Source organism: Tachypleus tridentatus, unplaced genomic scaffold, assembly GCF_004210375.1.
Source record: "Tachypleus tridentatus isolate NWPU-2018 unplaced genomic scaffold, ASM421037v1 Hic_cluster_1, whole genome shotgun sequence".
NCBI classification, from domain to species: Eukaryota; Metazoa; Arthropoda; class Merostomata; order Xiphosura; family Limulidae; genus Tachypleus; species Tachypleus tridentatus.
Genome location: NW_027467777.1, coordinates 31,674,799 through 31,694,660, shown reverse-complemented (window position 1 = coordinate 31,694,660; position 19,862 = coordinate 31,674,799). Strand labels below are relative to the sequence as shown.

General features: G+C 32.6%; 1 protein-coding gene across 8 annotated transcripts in view; it reads right to left on the bottom strand.

Annotated features, from left to right (window-relative positions):
- Positions 1-323: 323 nt before the first annotated feature.
- Positions 324-19,862, bottom strand: part of LOC143241953 (granulin-2-like) — a 62,299-nt gene continuing 42,760 nt past the window's right edge. The window contains exons 1-3 of one of the 8 annotated variants that reach the window (XM_076485278.1): positions 9,720-9,795; positions 1,484-1,543; positions 324-703 (exon numbers count right to left, since the gene is read on the bottom strand). In XM_076485278.1, the coding sequence (XP_076341393.1) occupies positions 459-703; positions 1,484-1,541 (303 nt within the window). In that variant the 5' untranslated portion in view covers positions 1,542-1,543; positions 9,720-9,795 and the 3' untranslated portion in view covers positions 324-458. Of the gene's footprint in view, positions 704-1,483; positions 1,568-1,873; positions 1,961-8,164; positions 8,529-9,332; positions 9,417-9,719; positions 9,846-19,862 lie in introns of those variants that run through there. The other 7 variants (XM_076485279.1, XM_076485277.1, XM_076485273.1 and 4 more) reach the window with 7 other exon arrangements.

The window sequence follows — 19,862 nt, the reverse complement described above, 5'->3', positions numbered from 1 at the left end:
AAAGGTCGCCTACACCATAAATTCTAACGAACGTGATGTATTATTCTGTTTGTAAGTATTGTAAGTTTGTAAGGTATGACACTTCTTCTGAGTTTCTCACAAACATAATTTTAATTTTATATTTATTGTGTTTAAAATAATAACAGTCTACAATTACTGTATGTAAAACAATGCATGTTGAATATATTTTACTTTATAAACAAACTTACCCACATTAATATCAGACTCATGGTTGAGAAATGTTTGTATTGTCACTGTTTTGTGAAACTGTTTTTGATGATTTGACGTTCGATATATTATAATAAAACAGTCTTTATCACATATACTTTTATTTATAACTTTTATTTTTTTCGTCAATTTTTAATGACATGGAAAGGATGTCAGTTGAAAATATAGACTTTAATTTTAAAACAAAAATTTTAAAGGTTTTTGTTTTGTTTTTAATTTACGTGCTCAACTCAAGATTTTCCAGCTTCGACGAGAGATGTCGCTGTCGGCGCATCACCCCCAACTGCACCAGCAAAGGATGGACATCGATTACATCTGTTAGAATCTGCTGAACACGAATGCAGAGAAGGACAACATGTTTTGCCACTACAGCAACAGACGGCATTGCGATATGGGCAACAACCGAAACTGCCATTTGGACGCAAGCAACAAGTAAACCCGTCAGGGCAGAACCATCCATTTCCACAGTAAACAGCTACGGATAAAATAAATCGTTCATATTACATTATGTGTTAACAATAGAATGTTTATCATTAATCGTTTCGACTCTCCCAAGTAATATCATAATAACCTTTATTTTACTTCACACAATCAAGATACTAAGTTAAGAAAACATAACTTTTAGCTGTTGTCGTTATTAAACACATGACAGAGGTAGACAGATGGGTAGTCCTGTACCATGTGTTTCTACACCAGTGGACCAATACCAAGTATTTTAATTACTGTGTAAACAAGTGTTTTATATCTAAAATTAATAAGAAACCTAAGAAAGAGCACAACTTCTATAACCGTTTAACCCTCAATTTTAATATTATAAGATGTATAATAACATGTCTGTGATAAAGGTTTTTAACTCAACTATTTTAAAAATAAATTGTAAACAGTATAAAAATATAACTTGGCTAATTAGCTGAATTAATTATATATCATGTGCACGTCCATCTGTTAATGTATGTGACCTGTTTCTTATTTTACTTCTTGGTTCTCCGAACGATGGCGCTGTAGATGACAATAGAAACATGGAGAGACTGGTTCAACAAAATTAACTGTTTATTTTATGAAAGTTTTACCGTGTTAAACAGTTTAGTAGATTTTAGTTTTATCGTGTTGTATAACTTACGTTCAGGTTGATGATTTAGTAGGAAGTCGTTCATTCCACAGATTCCAACAATTCCTTTGCAGAATCAGATCACGTGATTAAATACATAATAAAGACAAACCGACGTGTAAAATCAAAATTCTTTGACAAACTTACCATAAGCGTCTCCCGCTAGGACGACAAGAGAGAACAGAACCAGGAATGCGGTCTTCATGTCTACAGTATACGAATCACAAGACACTGAAGAGATTCAAAATAAATCAAAACAATTTATTAAAACAGGAACAAAACTTACAACGGAATTCCCGAAAACAAACGAACAATTTTGTTTTGAAAAACTACAAAGACGTAATTCTGTGTTGTTGTTAAACTGTCGTTTGTTACAAATATCACGAATGATAATTTTAACACGATAAAAAACAGTATTTTACTTCACTTGTTATTCAGAGAAAAATGTTTTATTTTAAAGATGCTAAGAAAGTTATTACTTCTAAAGTTATAAAACAGATAATTCACACATAATGTATCAACATAAAGATATCCTACCTTCCGATGATTTTCACTTAACTTCACTTGCAAGTTTTGTTTATTGTTTCAGACAGTACTAGAAATACCGAACAGTCCATATCTTTTATAGTAAAATGTTCACCAAAAATACGAAATGAGATTTGTCAGAAACTGTTTCACCATATCTGACACCACCTTGATGTGAATATAAAAACTTGTATTATCCAACACTTTACTAGTTGTCTCGTAATATCCCGAAGATTTCTTGGAAGGGTTTATTTTCTCATTGTTAATTGGTTCAGTATTTTTATTCCAGTTACAGGTAAATATTCCTCATGATCATGACCAGTGACACGCTAAAAATCGGGTTTCCATACTTGCCCTTGGCAAAGCAGAGTTAAACCAATACACAGATCTGACAACAAACAAACTAACCAACTCTCTCAGAGTCGAAGTGTTACGTAAAAAACAACTGTCTTCACCCAATCTTTTACATGTTGAAAACTAGACAAAAATATTTGTCTATTATAATATGTTTGTCCTGAGAATTGTTCATTTCATGAGACGACACTTTAAGTTACAAACATACATACAATATGAAGAAGCCATATATAAACGTACGTTCATATTAACTTTTTTAAAGGGTATTTAATACCTTTTATGGTCGCACAGAATTAAGCTTTAAGGCTTATAAAGCTAAAATTCAAGGTTCAAAACCTTCGGTGGATACGTTGGATTACCATATGACTTGTGTTTATAAACGTTTATTAAATTTCGAGTAAACTCATTCATAGGTTATCCAAAACAGTCTCTACTTTCAGTCGAATTGGCCGTAACATTATAATTTTGATATGACGAATAGTAGAGACTTTGTTCGGTAACACAATTAGAACAAAATGTGTTTCTGTATCAGTGATTCTCAAACGATTGTGTTTTTATAGTGGTGTTTCTGTATCAGTGATTCACAAACGACTGTGTTTTTATAGTGGTGTTTCTGTTTAAGTTATTCTCAAACGCTATAACGTCTTAATGGCTGAAAGGACGGTCATGCTTGGTGGGATGGGGGTTCGAACCCTGACCCTGAGACTGTGATTCACTGTTGTATATTATTTAGAAGGCGTTTCTTCACATTTCTGTCCTCTGTCTAACGTTTGGAACCAGAACTATCTGTTATTTCTATTATGTTTGTTGGTGTTTTTCACACGCTATATTGATTTCTCACTTAAGTGTGTTTTAAACAATATATGTATCATTAGCTACTATAGAAGAATATCTTTTATATACATAGTACACAATAATTATGGAAAACGTATGTCTGCCCGTCTGTGTTACACTTTGCAGAAAAATACTTTCTCACGATTCAGCTCCATCTACAGTCTTTCTATAAAAACTCAGACTCAACTTTCGTCCTGCAAGAAATATGTTTACTTGACCCACAATATTATTCAGTTATAAACACGTGACTTAAAGATGACTCAGGACAGTTTTAGGTTCACAAAGAATTATTTGGAATAGTTAGACGTTATCTACAATATAAATAAATGTAAACAGTAAACCACGTGAGCTTCATGTCACAACCAATATGTGTGCCTGAATGTCCTATAAAGTTGTATTTCAAAACAATCTGATCTTCTAAATCGATCGTGCTTACAGCTCGTTTCTTAGACTTGTCTAATCGATTTCGTCTCATCTCTGATTGGCTTCTTTCAAACATCAGCGAGAAACGTCACGAGGATTATACACCCATAATTTTTGATTTGATAGATTAAAGAAAAGGCAGCTAATTAACAGAATCCACCGACAAATTTTGCCCGCTCTATTCGAAAAGTTGTATTTCACTTTTACTCTTATAACGCATGAGCGGTCCCAAAGTGTGAAACATAGGTTTGTGTCAACAGGACATAAACCGTAAATCGCCAGATTGATTGACGTCTAGTTTATTGATCCAGAGAGCTATCTCACCTAGAATAATGTAAATATGGCTGTATGAGTTAAACTGTTGTAATACTGTAGCTTTACAGAAGCTCGAAACCAAGACATTATAATCACAGATGTTCCTTACGATGTTGTAACATAATAATTATAAGAACTATATGACACAAACTAAACAAGTCTATTTTCTGGATAAGACATGAAATATAGAAAATAAATCATAATTTTGTCAAATGTAAATATGATATGAATCTGAAACATAAATCATACCACGAAATAAGAGCATAGATTGGCAATTTAGAGAAAGATACCTGTGTTACAAGTTTAGTAGAAACACAAAGTATTGTTTGGTCCTCAAACTTGATATTCAATATTAAAGACAACTGGTTCGTACGCAAACAGTTTTCAACTTCAAGGTCATAAACGATACATCGAATTCACCGACTTGTTAAACTTGAAATTCACCGTTTTATTTTTAAATTTATCATAAATCTACAGTCTTTGTCTTTTATATTTTCCCAACAGGTTACGGAATTTTAAGCAACGTTTACGAGTCTTTCACATGTTTTTGTAATTACCAGAAAAAAGAAAGTAGTTAAACTTCTATTTTAATTATTAAATGTTGAAACAATCTTGTTACTGGATCGGTCTTAACAATACGTTCTAGAAACGTCGCGATAAATAAATATATAAATAAAATAAACACCTTAAAACCATTCATTACTTCACAGTGGGCATGGCATGGCCAGGTGGTTAAGACACGCGATTCCTAATCTGAGTGTCGCGGGTTCGAATTCCTAGTCGCACCAAACATGCTCGACTTTTCAACTATAATGTGACGGTCAATCCCACTATTCGTTAGTAAAATAGTAGCCCCAGAGTTGGCGGAGTTTGGTGATGACTAGTTGCCTTTCCTCCAGTCTTACATTGCTAAGTTAAGGACGGCTAGCGCAGATAGCACTCGTGCAGTTTTGCGAAATTCAAAACAAACCAATCCTTCAAAGTGTTTTATTTTTCGTTACTTAATTTGTCTGACGCACTTGTTCGAGTTGTCTCACAACATGGGGTTTCGATACCCGTGGTGAGTAATGTAGAGACAGCTGATTGAGTAGCTTTGTGCTTAATTTCAAAGAAAGAATCTTAATTTATGTAACGAACATTTTCAAGTTACTGACAAATATACATTTTGTTTCTTTTAGAACAAAGCCACACTGGGGTATCTGTAGAAAGCGAACTTCGAATGTTAGAGTTATAAGTTCGTAAACTTACCGATATCCCACGGCGTGTTAAGTGGGACACATATTTATACACCATGGGTACAACGTACATTTAATAACAGTTACCCAAAGTGAAATGTCCCCTCCCGTTATTTCAAAGATTAAGTTTGAAGGCTTATAACGCTAAAACGTGGGTTTCGATACCCGTGATGGGAACAACACACGAATCCTATTTCGTAGGTTTCTACCTAATAAAAAACAAAAGGAACATTTTTCAATGAACACAAATCTCGCTACACTTTCCAACTCTTTCTCAAGTTAACTGTTTACTGTAATGACAACATAATACATTTTGACTTATGTCGTAATGTATATAAATTATTTCGTTGTCTGGAAGAAAGACTTTAGTATCTTGAGACAAACACACAGACAACTTGAGTTCCTTCACCTTTATTACATTCTGTACCAGGGTTTCAGTAGACATACATATGACTTATAACTCTAAAATCCGAATTTCAATACCTATCATGAAAGAATAACAAGTAATCCATTTGTTATTAGTCATCCTCACCCACCGCCAACTGTTGGACTACTTTTTTACCAACGAATAGTGGATTGACCGTCACATATAACGCTTCCATAGCTGAAAGGGCTAGCATGTTTGGTGCGACGAAGATTCGAACCCACGACCCTCAGATTACGAGTCGAGTGTCTTAACCCACCTGGCCATGCCGGGCAATTTACTTGACTATCAACTTTGTTATAGAGGTTTTATACGTGACAGTGACCACAGTTAAACACAGAAATGAACAGATGTTCAAACAAGGTTTTGTTAGACAAATGTAATTTAACTTGAAGGGGGGAACAATATCTTAAAGTGAAACTTTAATGACCGAAAAGTATTCTCCACATTGGTTGAGTATATGTCTCATATCGTGACTTTTAATTTTAAGGTGGAGACTAAAGATCAAATAAAATTTCACATCTGATGACTTTAGTCTCAAGTTTGGAATATCAACAAACATAGCATGCAAAGATTGTTATCCTTGGGTTTATTCTTGACTGAACCATTGAATTAACTTATAACTAAGCTTCCAAGAATTATAACAAGAAAGTGTTATCCCAAATCTTCCATGTAAAACCGTTACTGTACAACACTAATAATTAACGGTTTAGAAACATTTAATGAGAAACCAGTCAACCTCAGGAACAAGTGAGACCTAGAGAAACAATACGTCCCACAATACAGCTAAGTGTTTGTAACAACGTGGACAGATTATACTCGTTTCAAAATGATAATGGATGAAGTACAAGTGGTAATTTTACACTTCTACATTTTTGTTTGATGATACAAAACTTTAAAGTAAAGAAAATGTAACCTGCTGGTAAGAAATTACTAAACTGTATGTGTTATCTCAAACTGATTAATACATATCTAATTAACGTGCTATGAAGATGAAACATTTCTATGGTTTTGTTGTCCTTTCGAAAATTTCGTTCGTACTTTCACACAATATATCACGACTCCTGGTGACAAAACCATAAATGTTTCAGTCCATACAGATCAAAACGTTTAATTAATATAAATCAATAAATAAATATTTCTTAAACACAAAATATATTTTTGATGAGTTTTTGCTACGTGTCATAAAAATCATGTGGAAATCAAAGTAATAACATGACACATGTTATTCATTAAATCATGTTGTAAGTCTGCATGTTGTCTCAGTCTTAATTATAAATTGTATAAATATAAGATACTGATAAGCAAGTCCACGTATCTTATAATAAAGCGTATATAATCTGGAAACACAAGAACTTACACAGTGTGCAGTAAGTTACACATTTCGTAATCTTCAATATTTGTAATAACATTCATTTAACCATATAAAACGAGGTTAAAAACTGGTTATAAAATGTTCTACCACATTTCATTTTCAAAACTAAGGTACAAACACCATTTTGTACAAACATAATATTCTCCAGACGAAAAACATTTCATTTACGTTTGTTCAGTTTTATTAGGCACTGAATCTTTTACTATGTCCATATTTAAAATTTTATTTGAACTGTTTGTTTGTTTTTAATTTTAGTGAAAACTGCTTTAGGTTATCTGCGCTAGCCGTCCGTAATTTAACAGTGTAACAATGGAGGGAAGGCAGCTAATCATCACTACCTACTGCCTATTATTGAGGTAATCATTTAACAAAGAATAGTGGGATTCACCGTCACGTTATAACGACATCCCGGCAGAAGAGACATGTTCAGTGTGATGTGGATTCGAACCCGTGAAACTCAGATTATAAGTCGAGTGCCCTAACCACCTGGCCATGCCGGGGCTCGTCAGGAGTTAGAGACGACAGGTTTTATCAACACAGACACAAATTCCTTTCTCTAAAAAAAATTAGTAATTGTTTTGTAATAAAAAGTTCAACCTCATGTCCATGTTTTGTACATGTATTGCCAGTAACTGTCACACGTAAAACTTAAGAATATTGTACGTCATTCGTATTTCTATCCACACATCACAATAACTTTGTAGATCTTTATAATGACAATGATTTGTTTGTTGTGTCCCATCAGCTCTGAAAATCTCTGGACTGAGCGAAACGTATTGTTTAACAATAGATACAGCAAACGTAGTGCGATTGGAATAATTTTTACACTTTCTAATGTTTGAATATCCTTAAGCTGTAGATCTAGTGTCCTTTAGTGGTATAATGGTATGTCTACAGACTGTTCTCCTAAAAACCGGGCTTCATTACCCGTGTTAAGCAGATAGTCCTTGGTGTAACTTTGTTTAATAACAAATAAACAAACTAGATGCAGAATTCTATCTTTAAAAGGTCGCCTACACCATAAATTCTAACGAACGTGATGTATTATTCTGTTTGTAAGTATTGTAAGTTTGTAAGGTATGACACTTCTTCTGAGTTTCTCACAAACCTAATTTTAATTTTATATTTATTGTGTTTAAAATAATAACAGTCTACAATTACTGTATGTAAAACAATGCATGTTGAATATATTTTACTTTATAAACAAACTTACCCACATTAATATCAGACTCATGGTTGAGAAATGTTTGTATTGTCACTGTTTTGTGAAACTGTTTTTGATGATTTGACGTTCGATATATTATAATAAAACAGTCTTTATCACATATACTTTTATTTATAACTTTTATTTTTTCGTCAATTTTTAATGACATGGAAAGGATGTCAGTTGAAAATATAGACTTTAATTTTAAAACAAAAATTTTAAAGGTTTTGTTTTGTTTTTAATTACGTGCTCAACTCAAGATTTTCCAGCTTCGACGAGAGATGTCGCTGTCGGCGCATCACCCCCAACTGCACCAGCAAAGGATGAACATTGATGACATCTGATAGAATCTGCTGAACAATATTGTAGAGACTGGCAACATGTTTTGCCACTACAGCAACAGACGCCATTACGATATGGGCAACAACCGAAACTGCCATTAGGACGCAAGCAACAAGTGTACCCGTCAGGGCAGGTCACTCCATTTCCACAGTAAACAACAGCTACGGATAAAATAAATCGTTCATATTACATTATGTGTTAACAATAGAATGTTTATCACTGATCGTTTCGACTCTCTCAAGTAATATCATAATAACCTTTATTTTACTTCACACAATCAAGAGACTAAGTAAAGGAAAACATAACTTTTAGCTGTTGTCGTTATTAAACACGTGACAGAGGTAGACAAATGGCTAGTCCTGTACCATGTGTTTCTACACCAGTGAACCAATACCAAGTATTTTAATTACTGTGTAAACAAGTGTTTTATATCTAAAATTAATATGAACACTAAAAAAGAGCATTACTTCTATAACAGTTTAACCCTCAATTTTAATATTATAAGACGTATAATAACATGTCTGTGATAAAGGTTTTTCAGTTCAACTATTTTAAAAATAAATTCTGAACAATATAAAAATATAACTTGGCGAACTAGCTGAATTAATTATATATTATGTGCACGTCCATCTGTTAATGTATGTGACCTAATTCTCATTTTACTTCTTGTTTCTCCGGACGATGGCGCTGTAGATGACAATAGAAACATGGAGAGACTGGTTCAACAAAGGTAACTGTTTATTTTATGAAAGTTTTACCGTGTAAAACAGTTTAGTAGATTTTAGTTTTATCGTGTTGTATAGCTTACGTTCAAGTTGATGATTTAGTAGGAAGTCGTCCTTAGTTTGTTAAAACGTATTTCGTTCCACAGATTCCAACAATTCCTTTGCAGAATCAGATCACGTGATTAAATACATAATAAAGACAAACCGACGTGTAAAATCAAAAATCTTTCACAAACTTACCATAAGCGTTTCCCGCTAGGACGACAAGAGAGAACAGAACCAGGAATGCGGTCTTCATGTCTACAGTATACGAATCACAAGACACTGAAGAGATTCAAAATAAATCAAAACAATTTATTAAAACAGGAACAAAACTTACAAAGTAATTCCAAAAAAACAAACAATTCTGTTTTGAGAAATTACAAAGACGTAATTCAGTGTTGTTGTTAAACTGTGATTTGTTACAAATATCACGAATGATAATTTTAACACGTTAAAAAACAGTATCTTACTTCACTTGTTATTCAGAGAAAAATGTTTTATTTTGAACATGCTAAGAAAGTTATTACTTCTAAAGTTATAAAACAGATAATTCACACATAATGTATCAACATAAAGATATCCTACCTTCCGGTGATTTTCAGTTAACTTCACTTGCTAGTTTTGTTTATTGTTTCAGACAGTACTAGAAATACTGACCTGTCCATATCTTTTATAGTAAAATGTTCACCAAAAAATACGAAATGAGATTTGTCAGAAACTGTTTCACCATATCTAACTCCACCTTGATCTGAATATAAAAACTTGTATTATCCAACACTTTACTAGTTGTTTCGTAATATCCCGAAGCTTTCTTGGAAGTGTTTATTTTCTCATTGTTAATTGGTTCAATATTTTTATTCCAGTTACAGGTAAATATTCCTCATGATCATGACCAGTGACACGCTAAAAATCGGGTTTCGATACTTGCCCTAGGTAAAACAGAAATAAACCAATACACAGATTTGACAACAAACAAACTGACCAACTAAGGTCAAAATTTGTTTAAAAGGAGCTCTTTGTCTCTCTCAGTGTCGAAGTGTTACGTAAAAAACAACTGTCTTCACCCAATCTTTTACATGTTGAAAACTAGACAAAATATTTGTCTATTATAATATGTTTGTCGTGAGAGTTGTTCATTTCATGAGACGACACTTTAAGTTACAAACAAACATACAATATGAAGAAGCCATATATAAACGTACGTTCATATTAACTTTTTTAAAGGGTATTTAATACCTTTTATGGTCGCACAGAATTAGGCTTATTAAGCTAAAATTCAAGGTTAAAACCCTTCGGTGGATGCGTTGGATTACCATATGACTTGGGTTTATAAACGTTTATTAAATTTCGAGTAAACTCATTCATAGGTTATCCAAAACAGTCCCTACTTTCAGTCGAATTGGCCGTAACATTATAATTTTGATATGACGAATAGTAGAGACTATGTTCGGTAACACAATTAGAACAAAATGTGTTTCTGTATCAGTGATTCTCAAACGATTGTGCTTTTATAGTTGTGTTTCTGTATCAGTTATTCTCAAACGATTGTGTTTTTTGTATAGTGGTGTTTCTGTATCAGTGTTTCTTGGACTTGTCTAAAGGATTTTGTCTCATCTCTGGTTGGCTTCTTTCAAAAATAGCGAAAAATGTTTACGTTAAAAGGATTAAACACCCGTAAGTTAAGATTTGATACATTGAAGAAAAGGCAGCTAATTAAAAGCATCTACCGCCAACTCTTAGGCGCTCTATTCGAAAAGTAGTATTTCACTTTTACTCTTATAACGCATGAGCGGTTCCAAAGTGTGAAACATAGGTTTGTGTCAACAGGACATAAACCGTAAATCACCAGATTGATTGACGTCAAGCTTATTAATCCAGAGAGCTATCTCACCTAGAATAATGTGAATATATCTGTATGAGTTAAACTGTTGTAATACTGTAGCTTTACAGAAGCTCTAAAGCGAGACATTATAATCACAGATGTTCCTTACGATGTTGCAACATAATAATTATAAGAACTATGTGACACGAACTAAACAAGTCTGTTTCCTAGATAAGACATGAAATATAGAAAATAAATCATAATTTTGTCAAATGTAAATATGATATGAATCTGAAACATGAATCGTAACACGAAATAAGAGCCTAGATTGGCAATTTCGAACAAGATACATGTGTTACAAGTTTAGTAGAAACACAAAGTATTGTTTTGGCCCTCAAACTTGACTTGGATATTCAATATTAAGAACAACTGGTTCGTACGTAAACAGTTTTCAACTTCAAGGTCACGAACGATACATCGAATTCACCGACTTGTTAAGCCTGAAATTCACCGTTTTATTTTTAAATTTATCATAAATCTACAGTCTTTGTCTTTTATATCTTCCCAGCAGGTTACGGAATTTTAAGCAACGTTTACGAGTCTTTCACATGTTTTGTAATTACCAGAAAAAAGAAAGTAGTTAAACTTCTATTTTAATTATTAAATGTTGAAACCATCTTGTTACTGGATCGGTCTTAACAATACTTTCTAGAAACGTCGCTATAAATATATATATAAATAAAATAATCAACTTAAAACCATTCATCCCTTCACAGTGGGCATGGCATGGCCAGGTGGTTAAGACACGCGATTCCTAATCTGATGGTCTCGGGTTCGAAATCCTAGTCGCACCAAACATGCTCGACTTTTTAAGTATAATGTGACGGTCAATCCCACTATTAGTTAGTAAAATAATAGTCTAGAGTTGGCGGATTTTGTGATGACTAGTTGCTTTCCTCAAGACTTACAATCTAAATTGCAGATAGCCGTCGTAAAGCTGTTTGCGAAATTCGTAAAAACTCTATTCTTCAAAGTGTTTTATTTTTCTTTACTTATCTTGTGTAACGCACATTTTCGAGTTACTGACAAATATATATTTTGTTTCTTTTAGAACAAAGCCACACTGGGCTATCTGCAGAGAATCGAACTTTGTTAGAGTTATAAGTTCGTAAACTTACCGATGTCCCACGGCGGGAGAAGAGTGACAAATATTTATACACCATGGGTACAACGTACTTTGAATAACAGTTACCCAAAATGAAATGTCCCCCTTCGTTGGCTCAAAGATTAAGTTTGAAGGCTTATAACGCTAAAATTTGGGTTTCGATACCCGTTATGGGAACAACACACGTATCCTATTGCGTAGGCTTCTACCTAATAAAAAACAAAACGAACATTTTTCAATGAACACAAATCTCGCTACACTTTCCAACTCTTTCTCAAGTTAACTGTTTACTGTAATTACAACATAATACATTTTGACTTATGTCGTAATGTTTATAAATTATTTCGTGGTCTGGAACAACGACTTAAGTAACTTGAGACAAACACACAGACAAGTTGTGTTCCTTCATCTTTATTACATTCTGTACCAGGGTTTTAGTAGACATACATATGACTTATAACTCTAAAATCCGGATTTCGATACCTATCATGAAAGAAGAACAAATAATCCATTGTGTAACTTTGTGAAGTACAAACAAACCAACATAAGTGACAGTTGAGCTGCTGACATCAGATATTCAGTAGGTTAGGCTGAACAAAGTCACAGAAGTAAAGTGATCATTGTATCTTTACTACTTTACCGGAAGATAGGTTGTCACGCGCTGGCCGTCCCTCAGTAAACAGTTGAAAGACCGGTAGTCATCCTCACCCACAGCCAACTCGTGGACTACTCTTTCGCCCAAAGACACGTTATACCGACCCTACGGCTTGAAATGTTTAGCGGGAGACGAATTCAATCAGACGACTCTCAGATTCTGAGTTGAGCACCCTCACTCAGCTTCAAACAAACACGAGGTGATAGAGAAGTTTGAAATAATTGTTACCACTGAATAATACAATACATTACATATACGTGTTTAGACACTACATGTTATAAGATAACCAAATCAATAGTATTTATATCAGTTATCAAATTAACTATCTTAGTTTTTGTTTAGTTGTCACAGTACGAATAAGATGTGGTGCAAATTATGAACGTAAAAATAATGTTAAAATGATCAAATAGTAAGAGATGACAAGTAAAGAAATATGTATTTTAATAAATAAAAAACTTGAAATACACAATATCGTTGCGTATAGACGGCGCTCTCTTAAATTGTATTAAAGTAATCTTGAATACAAAGAACACGAAAGAAACCTTAGTTACGTATATATATATATATATAAGTGTACACCGTGTTGTAAAAACAGCTGGTTTGGGTTGAGAAAATTTTATGTAGAGGAGCGGACAACGTTTCGACCTTCTCCGTTCATCGTCAGGTTCCCACAAAATGAGAAAAGTAACTGACCTCTCACTGACCACATGTTTGAAGAGAGTTGTGTAACTGAGTGTAGGAATGTAGAGGGCGAGTTTAGATGTTGGATTACATTTATTAATATAGGTATAAATGTGTTCCTTTGTATTGGTTTATTTTGGGCTGGAGGTTGTTGTATAAGTAAGGGTTCTTTAATTTTGCTTTTTTTTATGTTTGTTTGTTTATTTAATGTTTGGGTATTTTCTATGGTTATGTTGTGTTTAGTTGATTTGCAGTGTTCGAAAACATGTGAAGTTGAACACGAAGAAAGCAATCACATAACCTTAAAATTACAAGAACCGATACACAATTTAAAACAAAAATCCACCGGAAAATCACCCATACTGGACTATACATTCCTTGGGACTTAGCACATGAAACAAAACAAAAACTCAACACACTAAGAAACCAAATAAACACAGCCATAAAACTATGCTCACCAGATAAAATTAACGATGAATTAGACAAAATAAAACAATACTTCATCAACATCAATAAGTTTCCTCCACAAACCGTAGAAAACATTATACACACACACCTAGACAGAAAGCAAAATCAACCAACAAGAAAAAATATACCTCACAATTTATAAAATCACGAAACCATATACTGCTGCATACCATATATTCCCGACATCAGCAGACAAAAAACCAACATCTGGCAAAAACTAGCAATAAAATATGACATTCCATTCAATTCTAAATTTTTCAAAAACCAGGCCCAAAATTGTAAAAACTACACTGACAAACACCACACCAACATTATTTATAAAATACAATGTGATAACTGCCACGACTTCTATATTGGAGAAACAAGTTGAAAAATGGAAACCAGATTCAAAGAACATAAAAAGTCACATTCACACGTTTTCGAACACTGCAAATCAAACAAACACAACATAACAATAGAAAACACTCAAATACTAAATAAACAAACATAAACAAACGCAAAATTAAAGAAGCCTTACTTATACAACAACTCAAGCACAAAATAAACCAAAACAAAGGAATACCTTTATACCTATATTAATAAATATAATGAAACATCTAAGCACGCGATCTATCTTCCTACACTCAATTACACAACCCCCTTCAAACATGTGGTTACCTCTTTCGTTCTTTGTGAATCTGACGATGACCGAAGAAGGTCGAAACGTTGTTTGCTCCTCTACATAAAAATTTTCTCAACCCAAACGAACCGTTTTTACATATATATTTTTTCGTCATCACTGATTATAAACCGTATTGTTTACAACAACAAATATTCCGATTTCATCACACATCAAACTAGGTAACTTTCCACGATTCATCCAACTTAATTTCGACTGGAACAGTTGAACGAAATATATATTCTGTTGTTAAGTAACATTACTTCAAAAAACGCACAGACTGCCACGTGTCACAGACTGAAATAATTCAACAACAGTTAGTCACGAGCGGTATAATTCAGCTGAGGATATACGCATGTGTCACGTGCGGTATAATTCGGTTGAGGATATACGCTGCCAGAGGTACGAGAATCTATTGGGACCTATTTTAGATCAGGATAAAAGTGCGCATGTCCTTACACTCCTAAAAGGATGACACATTTCTTTTAAATGCGACAGCGTGTGTTGAAAGTGGTCAGTTGTTTTACCGACACTGTCCTATGTCCTTCAAAATTAATGAAACATGTAAAATAAACACGTACTTGTCTTCATGTTAGAGTTTAGGTATCACAGCTCTCGCCTTTAACACTCAGCACGGAGTAGAAGTGACGGTAGAATAGGAGAAGGAGAGACTCACAGAGCACTTGTGGTATTCTATGTTGCACTATCTTACCTTTCTGGTAATGACCCATAAGTAACAGGCGGCCCAAAGAGGAAACGACTAAGTAAAAACATAATGCAAGGAAAGTAAAAAAGCATTTTGCATTTATTTGATTTAATCAACAGACGACCAGATATGAAAAACATAGCACTTTTATTAGGCCTATCTTTAGATGAGTCTAGATGTGTGTGAAAAACCTGTCTTTAAATTATTTATATATCAAACTCTAAACTGTGTTCCAAGCTCAGAGAAGTTAGTATTATACACGCGAATGTATAATGCTATCCTTTCAGAACACATGCACTACAAACATCACTAACCTGTCAGTGAAAATATCGCTACCAACCTTTATAAAAGGAATTATTTTTTACAATAGCCATTCTTAAGAGAAAGCTTCTGTAATATTGTAGAGAAATGACTTATGAAATAATTAACTAGAGTGAAAGGAAATTACCAATATTATTTCTAAACCAACGTTTTAATGTTAAGAACTTCACAATCGACTAGAAACTTCCACGTGTGATCACGTTTCTAAAATAACTTGAAATGTTAAACTTACTAACAAAAGAAAGTGAGAAATAACAGTTATGAATTTACATACCACGAGAGTGCGCAGTTTAGGGTATTCAGGAATTTATTTTGAAGAAATTCGTAAACCTGTTTCGCTAATTTTTAATGTATTTCACATAAAACAGAAACTAAAATATACTAAAGTCAAGTAAGTACAAGCTCTTGAGCGAAGTAAACAGGCGTGGACTGGACTAACGAAATATCTAGGGAAATCCTGGTGGGAGCCCTTGGAAAAGTACCTTGTTTGTTATTTTTATGAAAACTTTGTTCCAGCTATCTTGACGGTAAACTTCTAGAGTCCAGTTAACCCTAAAGGTAAATATATGAAGAAATTACTGAGAAACAATTTCTTGAAAGGTACACAATATTTTTAACATATACAACTAATACCATGTATTATGTGATACAACTCAACATAAATAAATAGCTCTATGATGTATAAGGGAAAAGAAAACATAACATTATACACGAAACGGTGTATTCGTGAAATGTGTCAGTTCTAAATGCTGGAATACAAGAAACAAAGTTAACATAAAATTGGTTTTCAAAAGCATGTATTTTCTTATTTATTTTATAACAAAGCCACTTCGGGCTATCTGCTGTGACCATCGAGGGAAACCGAACCCCTGACTTTCGCGTCGTAAATGTTTAGACTTACTGCTATTCCAGCGGTGAACTTTCAAAACAGAACAAAACAAAATATTCCCGAAACGATCTACTTGTTCGCATCATAAATTAACGAAAATTAAGAGATGAAGTTACAGTATTGTTTCTAGGGAAATTAAGTGATGAAGCTACAGTATTGTTTATTCGTGACGTTAAGTGATGAAGTTACAATATTGTCTATTCGTGACGTTAAGTGATGAAATTACAGTATTGTTTATTCGTGACGTTAAGCTGTACCGTGGGAGCCTTTCAGAATTGAATTTACTTATGTTTTACTTGTAAACAAAAAAAGAGAGTACTTATGTGATAACTGTGAGCTTTTCTATGTCTTCCTTTTTAACTAGCCACTAATAAACATTACTTTGTGTTCATATAACATTATGAGTCATAACTTGTATTTGTTAGGATACACTTACAGGTCTCTGTGAATGACGTCAACAAAGGAATACTTCCGATAAGCGTGACATTTTGAGCCATGGTTCGATAAATAAATGAAATTATAAAGTAACATTATGACTTGAATTTGGCTATCTTTTTGTGTTGTCTGTAAAATAAAACTAAAAAAAAACAACTTTTTGAATTTTGTAGTTGTACCAGTAAAAAATTAACTTCTTTCTATACAACTTACAAATTTTAATCTTATTTACCACGTTAAAATGTAGATACATTGAATTTTTTGTTTATTATGACTAACCCTAATTGTTAAGTTATATAAATTTTGTACGTCCAACTTTGGATCTTTTCTCACTCTGTACAATAGAATTGGAAAATCTGTTATCGGGAACCGTAATTGTGAACTTCCAATAAATTATGTACAAAACATTTAGCATCATTCACTCGTAATTAAACATTAAGAAAAGTCACAAAACATACCACGGTTTGGACCTGGTAAATACGACTGTAATGTAACTAACATTTACTTTGAGTTGTAGTCTAGTGATCCAGAATTACAATAAGACATAAACATTATTAGCACGAGAACAACAGATAAAAACAAATGTTTAGTTTCTTATTGAAACACAATCTTTACCATTACTACTGTATTATTAGGGAATTCAGAAATATAATGATTGAATCACCACGAATCAAAAGCCAAGATCAAATTCATCTAAGACATGTACCAGTCTAACGTCGAACATTTATACGATTTTTATAGAATGATATTGTTTAATTTTTATTTGTGATTTTTGTGACATAAATACTTGAATCAGCAAAGTAAAATGTTGATGTAACTGGGAAACACCTCAGAACATTTTCTCATAATATTTAGTGTTAACAATATTAATCTCAGCTATTGTTAATTACCTAAACAGAGCTGAATTGATAAGTATTAATAACAAGTGACTAAAATGTGCTGCCATCTGGTGGTCATGATGTAGGAATTATTACATTGATGTTTCCCACTTTTATTATTATTGTAATAGCTATATTTCATGTTTTAATGAAAGTATAAAATGAAGTATATTAGACCATTTGAATCAATCATCTAATAATTTATATATTAGTTCATAAACTGTATGTACACTGTAAATAATTGTTTCTATCACACATGTAACTGTTGTTTAGACAGCTTACACTTCGAGTTAAGACAGGTGTTTCTTCTCATAACTTCATTTCTAATTTATTTACCATGACGGATGTATAGTATAAGTCGTTATCTATTTATCTAACCAAAACATTTTCTCCATATATTGAATAGAACCACAAAAATAATTAACATTTGATACTCTCACAGTTAGAAAAATAGTTATGATATATATATATATAACAACCATTACTCTATAATATAATAGAGTTTAAATAAAAGATCCTTCACCATGACTATACACGAGAGTCTGGTTACATTTTTCCTAAAATGATTTTTAAATGTAGACCAGTTCTTAACAAACTGGTATTCTTTTAACATAGAGTAGAACTTTTATTTTATGAAAGTTTTACTGTTTATATCAATCAATCTCATGAAAAGTTTGAGTTGGTTATATTGAATCATTTTAATGTAATCAGCAGTATACCTGTTAGTGACATGAATATATTTAAACATTACTACTTACTAACACAAACAGTTGTTGTAGGACAGAGTATCTTATTGTAACTGTTTAATAAGTTACAATAATTAATTTGATACCATCATTATTGTAGTGTTTAATAATTTACATCAGTAATTAACTTATACCATCTTCACTGTAAGTGTTTAATAATTTACATCAGTATTTAACTTGATACCATCTTCACTCTATATGTTTAATAATTTACATCAGTAGTTAACTTGATACCATCTTTACTGTAAGTGTTTAATAATTTACATCAGTAGTTAACTTAATACCATCTTCACTGTAAGTGTTTAATAATTAACATCAGTAGTTAACTTGATACCATCTTTATTGTGAGTGTTTAATAATTTACATTAGTAGTTAACTTGATACCATCTTTATTGTGAGTGTTTAATAATTTACATCAGTAGTTAAATTGATACCATCTTTATTGTGCTTAATAATTTGCATCAGTAGTTAACTTGGTACCATCTTCACTGTAAGTGTTTAATAATTTACATCAGTATTTAACTTGATACCAGCTTCACTGTAAATGTTTAATAATTTACATCAGTAGTTAACTTGATACCATCTTTATTGTGTTTAATAATTTGCATCAGTAGTTAACTTGATACCATCTTCACTGTAAGTGTTTAATAAATTACAGAAGTCAACATAATCTCATCTTTATTGTAAGTGTTTAATAATTTACAGCCCAATCACTAGGTTGTTGCATGTTTTATTTGGTTGAAAGTTGTCTGTACAAACAACTTGCTTTGGTAGTTTATGTATCAAGTTTTATTTAAATTAAAACAGGTTACCTGTGTATTTTTTAACAGTGGTTTACCCCAAGAGTTCTGTTTTTAGGATATTTATCTGTTTTTTAATAATTGTGAACTTTTCACTGCTTTTTTGTTTGCTGTGCTACAAAGAAAAATACTGTTTTTGAATTGTTTGCTCAAAGAAAAGTTTGAAAATTCCTCTTTACTAGAAACTTAGCAACAGGTTACGAGTGACAGAAATAAGAGCTAAAACTTACAGTTTTTAATATATACTTGTATATCGGTAGAAAAAATAATAACTTCTTCATTATTGTAATGTTAGACATTACCTGGTTCTGTCTTTCGAAGTGGTTCATTTATGTACTTGTTGTAGTTTTAATTTTTCTTTGAGGACATGTAGTTTAATAACGTCTGTATCAGTACTGTTTTCATCAAGGTGTTTTACCATTCATTGGTTAAAGTTACATCAGGATTGGAGAATGTGAAAAGAACTGTCACCATATAACATTAACATATACCAAATCAGTGTTT